At 41.4% G+C, this 6000-nt stretch overlaps 1 protein-coding gene across 6 annotated transcripts in view; it reads left to right on the forward strand.

Moving 5' to 3' along the window:
• The window catches only part of LOC122541788 (paladin-like), a 244182-nt gene that overhangs the window by 104336 nt on the left and 133846 nt on the right, over positions 1 to 6000 (forward strand). For all 6 annotated transcript variants that reach the window (XM_043678767.1, XM_043678766.1, XM_043678768.1 and 3 more), the window contains exon 13: positions 4476 to 4586. In XM_043678767.1, the coding sequence (XP_043534702.1) occupies positions 4476 to 4586 (111 nt within the window). The remainder of the gene's footprint in view (positions 1 to 4475; positions 4587 to 6000) is intronic.

The following is a 6000-nucleotide window of genomic DNA, read 5'->3' on the forward strand; positions in this document are numbered from 1 at the left end:
AAGACTCACAGCAGAAAATCATGATCCTCAGTAGACCTCATACTTGAGTCACGTAATGATAATAACAAGCTATTTTGATTCAATTTGTGTCAAGAGATTTCGACTTTGACCTTTCCTCTGTGGTGAATGAGTTCATTCAACTTGTGCCTGATGCTTGTGGTGAATGTTATTCCTATCAAAGATTGTCCTTACTCAAAGTCATCAACTTCCAGTCATATAACATAGAACAGTACAGCACAGGCCTTTCAGACCATAATGTTATGCTGAGCATTTATCTTAATCTAAGATCAACCTAACCTGCATACCCCTTAATTTACTGCTGTCCATGTGCTTGTCCAGCAGTGGCTTCAATGTCCCTAATGTCTCTGACTCTACTACCATGACTGGCAGTGCATTCCAAGCACCCTGTGTGTAAAGAACCTACCTCTGACATCTCCCCATACCTTCCTCCAATCACCTTAAAATTATGACCCCTCGTGGCAGCCATATCTGCCCTGGTGAAAAGTCTCTGGATATCTACTCTATCTATGCCCCTTTTAGTTTAAAAGTGGGTCTGTGGATGTTCTTTTTAGTCATTTAGGTTGTGTTAATTTTGTCTTTTAATTTACAAGACTGTTCCTTTTTCAAGGAACAGGGTGAGAGAAAGACCAAGAAGTTTAGTTTGTTTATTCGTGAGATGTTGGCCTTACTGACTGAGCCAGCATTATTGCCTGTCCCTAGTTGCTCTTGAGAAAGTGGTGGGAAGTTGCCTTTTTGAATTGGTACAATCCATTTACTGTAGGTAGATCCACAATGCTATTAAGATGGAAGAAGTGAAAGGGTGTTTGGTGGTTGTCAGATAGAAGAAGGTTGACATTAGAGAAAAAGCACAGAGCAATGAAAGAAACTGACATATGGAACCATCTAAAAGGTTCCATCAGCAATGAATTATTTTCAAAGTCACTAGTTATGCAAGAGCTGGCACAAAATATACTATCTTGTCAAGTGATAGGTGTTCCCTCTATTACATCCAATCTTTGATTGTTCTCCATTACAACCTTTCTTATTTTATTGGTTCTGTACCAACATATTCATAATTCCTTAAAACCAACTTCAATTGTTGTTCCAAATATATCATCTGCACCCTGCAGTAACATGGAGCATTAGTATCAGAACGACTACTTGGCCAAATTGCCTGTTTTCTGTGCTATAATTTCTTTGTAATCAAGAGAAGCTTTTTAAAACTTAATTACCACTTGACATAGAATCATAGAGATGTACAGCATGGAAACAGACCTTCGGTCCAACTTGTCCATGCTGACCAGATATCCCAACCTTCCTAGAAACTGGCTCGTATCCCTCCAAACCCTTCTTATTCAGATACCCATCCAGATGCCTTTTAAATGCTGCAATTGTATCAGCCTCCACTACTTCCTCTGGCAGCTCATTCCATACACGTACCACCCTCTGCGTGAAAACGTTGCCCCTTAGATCTCTTGTATATCTTTCCCCTCTCACCCTAAACCTATCCCTCTAGTTCTGAACATTTTGTCTATTTATCCTATCCATGCCATTCATGATTTTATAAATTTCTGTAAGGTCACCCCTCAGCCTCCGATGTTCCAGGGAAAACAGCCCTGGCCTATTCAACCTCTCCCTATAGCTCAAACCCTCCAACCCTGGCAACATCCTTGTAAGTCTTTTCTGAACCCTTTCAAGTTTCACAACATCTTTCAGATAGGTAGGAGACCAGAATTGCATGTAATATTCCAACAGTGGCCTAACCAATGTCCTGTACAGCCAAAACATGACCTCTGAACTCCTGTACTCAATCTTTTCTCACAGTTGTGATATCCACTACTTTTGAAATCTTGGTATTGGTTTCTTCACTTTTCTCGATTCCTCCCAAATTGGTGATCTGTATCTCCTTAGGCTGAACATGGACAAAAGAGCAAAACTTCAGGAAGTGAGGTGAGAGTGACAATCTTTGACATCAAGGCTACATTTGACCAGATGTATAACCAAGGAGCTCTAGCAAAACCTTAGTCAATGGGAATCGGGTGAAAATTCTCCCTTAATTGGAGTCCTACCGAGGACAAAGGAAAGATGTTTGAAGTTGTTGGAGATCAGTTGGAGAGGCAAAGTTCTAGTAGTGTTAACACTGGAGTATTAATCCAGAGACCCAGGTAGTGTTCTGGGGACTTGGGTTCAAATACTGCCATGGCAGATGATAGGATTTGAATTCAATAAAAATCTGGAATCCATGGCAATTGTCAGGAAAAATCCATCTGGTTCACTAGTGTCCTTTAGTGAAGGAAACTGCCATCCTAACCTTCTCTGGCCTACATGTGACTCCAGACCCAAAGCAATGTGATTGACTCTTAACTGCCCTCTGGGCAATTAGGGATAGGCAATAAATGCTGGCCTAGCCACTGATGCCCTCATCGCATGAATGGATTAAAAAGAAAATATCTTAGTCCTAGACTTCTCTGCCAAAGAACAGGAAATGACATCACCAACCCAAAAATACCCAAACACACAAATAGAAAGCAAAAATCAGCAGCAGTGCTTCATCTGGAGGCTCACTGAAGATGTTACCTAATATAGTGACGAAATGTCTGAAAATGAACCTTCTAGCTCAGCGAGCAAACCTACGTCCAGAACCTCAACCTGAGCTACAAATCTTCTCAAAACTCGCTAAGACTTGGATAATACCTAAAGTTGGGCTGAGAAATAACATGTCACATTCATGCCACACAAATGCTAGGAAATGATCATCTCAATCAAGAAAGAATCTAGCCAACACCCTTGGCATTCAATGGCATTTCTTATCTCCTAATTCTCCAGTTCGTGCCCACTATCTACAAAATAAGAGTCAGGGGTGTGATGGAATACTTATCTGGATGTGTGCAGTTCCACCACTGTCAAGAAACTCAAAATCGCCTACTTGACTGGTGTCTTATTCATCACCTTCAATATTCCTTCCCTTTACCATTCACACAGTATGGCAGCGATGTGTACCATCTATAAGATGCACTACAGCAACTCCTCCGACAGCACTTTCCAAACCTGCAACCTCTACCTGCCAGAAGGCTAAGGGCAACATAAGCACCTGCAAACTTCCCAAGAGCCGCACATCATCCTGCCTTGGAAATATATTATTCCTTCAGTTCCACTGAGTCAAACTCCTGGAGCTCCTTCTGCAATAGCACTATAGATGTTCCTATGCCTCATGGACTGCAACAATTTAAGAAGGCAGCTCACCGCCATCTTCTCCAGGGCAAATCGGAGCAAGCAATAACTGCTGGATTAGTCCTTTACACCCACATCCTGTGAATGAATTTTAAAAATCTATAAACCCATGATGTTGGCAGTAGTGAATGGTAGATCTTGGAATATTGTACTGTTCTTTTAATAAATTAACTTTAGAATTTTGGCCTTCATACCTTTGACAAGTGTCCAGCAGGCATATACTAAAATAGGAAACCACAGTTATTTCCTGCTTCGAAATTAGTTTTGCAATCCAGGAAGAAAAGAGTGCTGTGGTTCCAGAGTAGTTCTGTGAGCTTGCTTTGTAGGGTTAGAAGTTCAGTTCCTGGAAGTGATTGCAATCCTTTAGAAAATAGTTAATGTCAAAGAGCGGTGGAAAATATTCACAGACTACACTCTGACTGCTATAAAAGTATGAGGGGAGAGGCACTGATGGCAAGTCATGCTGCCTGGGACAGTAACACTCAATTTTAAAACGTTCATCCTTGTTTTTAAATCACTTCTCCCCCTCCCTATTGCCGCAATTTTGTCCAACGGCACAATGGCTCAGTGGTTAGCACTGTTGCCTCACAGCGCCATGGACCTGGGTTCGATTCCACCTCAGGCGATGGTCTGGGTGGAGTTTGCACATTCTCCCTGTGTCTGCATGGGTTTCCTCAGGGCCTCCGGTTTCCTCCCACAGTCCAAAGATGTGCATGTCAGGTGAATTGGCCATGCTAAATTGCCAATATTGTTAGGTGCATTAGTCAGATGGAAATGGGACTGAATGGGTTACTCTTCGGGGGGTCGGTGTGGATTTATTGGGCCGTAGGGCCTGTTTCCACGCTGTAGGAAATCTTATCTAAACACTCTTCTCTCTCAGATCTCTGCTCTCTTCCAATTCTGGCCTCTTGCACATTCCTAATTTTCATCAGCTCCCGATTGGTCCTGAGCATTGGAATTCCCTCCTCAACTTTTCTCTCTTACCTCTCCTTTCAGTCCACCCTTAAAGCCCACACTTTGATCTAGTGCTTGGTCATCTGCCCTGATATATCTGCATCTGGCTCAGGATCCATTTTTGTTTTCATCATCTGTCGTTGAATTGCCTTGGCATGTTTTGAATTGCCAAAGACGGTAGCTTAATGCAAGTGGTTATTATTGTAGAAGGCCTAGAATCTGAAAAGGATAAGAGATTGTCTATCTGTGAATATGACACCCAGATGGTAACTGGCCTCTCTGTTTAACAGGTTGCAGATGAAGCTCTGGATGTTCTAAGCACATTGAAAGAAATGAAAGTGGCCAATTTCCGACGGGTTCCAAAGATGCCAATCTACGGCATGGCACAGCCTAATTCAGAGGTAGCTCAACATATTATTGTGATATCTTATTATAATATAGTAGAGATTGTTATAGTGCTACTCACAAGTGCACACTTGTGAAACAAAACCTGGCATCACCTTACCTCAGTTTTTAAACTTATCTTCTCATTGTTTTTCACTCTTCTTTCCCATTTTTTGTACTTTACTCTTGTACACCATTTTATAAAGTTCTTCTTTGCCCCATGTATCTTGGTCCTTCATTCTGGTTTCACAACAAATTTCCAGGGTTAAATAAAAACAAAATACTGCTGGTGCTGGAAATCTGAAACAAATGCAGGGAATGCTGGAGAATCTCAGCAAGTTGAGCAGCATCTGTAGAATGGGAAACAGTGTTAACATTTCAAATATGGTATCATTCTTTCTTGAAATTTGACATCTAAGGTGCAGCAGAACTGCGAATTTAAAATTACAAATGATGGCCTCATGCAGATCTAGCATCTGTAGAGACACAAATGTCAATTTTTCCAGGACAATTAGGGATGGACTACAAACAACTGGCCAACTACTCCCATGTAGAATGAAATTTTTTTTAAAGAAGTTAGCATTTTATATCGAATGACTCTTCTTTGGAACAGAAGGAAAGTCATATTGAACTCAAAAATGTTTCTCTCTTGACAGATGCAGTCGGACGTGCTGAGTTTCTCAATTCCTTTCCTTTTTCTTAATTTGAGGTCTCCAATGTGCAAAATATTCTGTTTTTATTTCATCATTTTGTAAATGGACTTGGCAGCATTGAGAAGATCCCCATCACAGTCTGGGAAACATTCAGAAATGTTTATTTTATTCATTATATTCTTATATAAGAAGCAAGCAGGTAACTAGAGAAAGGATTGGTCCACTACAAGATAATGAAGGAAGGCTGTGTGCCGAACCTGAGAGAATGCGTGAGATTCTGAATGATTACTTTGCATCAGTGTTCACTGAGGAGAGGAACATGATAAATCTTGAGATTAAAGATAAAAGTTTGATTAGTCTGGATCACGTTGGCTTAAGTAGGGAAGATGTGTTGGGTATGCTAGAGCTTATTAAAGTGGACAAATCCCCAGAACCAGATGGGATCTATCCCAGGTTGCTGAGGGGGGCGAGAGAGAAAATTGCTGGGGCCCTGACAGATATCTTTGTGGCATCCTTAAATACAGGTGAGGTGCCGGAGGACTGGAGGGTTGCTCATGTTGTCCCCCTGTACAAGACGGGTGGTAGGGATATTCCGGGTAACTACAGACCAGTGAGCCTGACGTCAGTGGTGGGGAAGTTGCTGGAGAGGGTACTGAGAGATAGGATCTATTTATATTTAGAAAAGAATGAGCTTATCAGTGATAGGCAACATGGTTTTATGCGGGGTTTATGGTTTTATACCAACTTAATAGAGTTCTTCGAGGAAGTGACCAAGTTG

This window comes from Chiloscyllium plagiosum, chromosome 38 (genome assembly GCF_004010195.1).
Source record: "Chiloscyllium plagiosum isolate BGI_BamShark_2017 chromosome 38, ASM401019v2, whole genome shotgun sequence".
In the NCBI taxonomy this organism is placed as follows: domain Eukaryota; kingdom Metazoa; phylum Chordata; class Chondrichthyes; order Orectolobiformes; family Hemiscylliidae; genus Chiloscyllium; species Chiloscyllium plagiosum.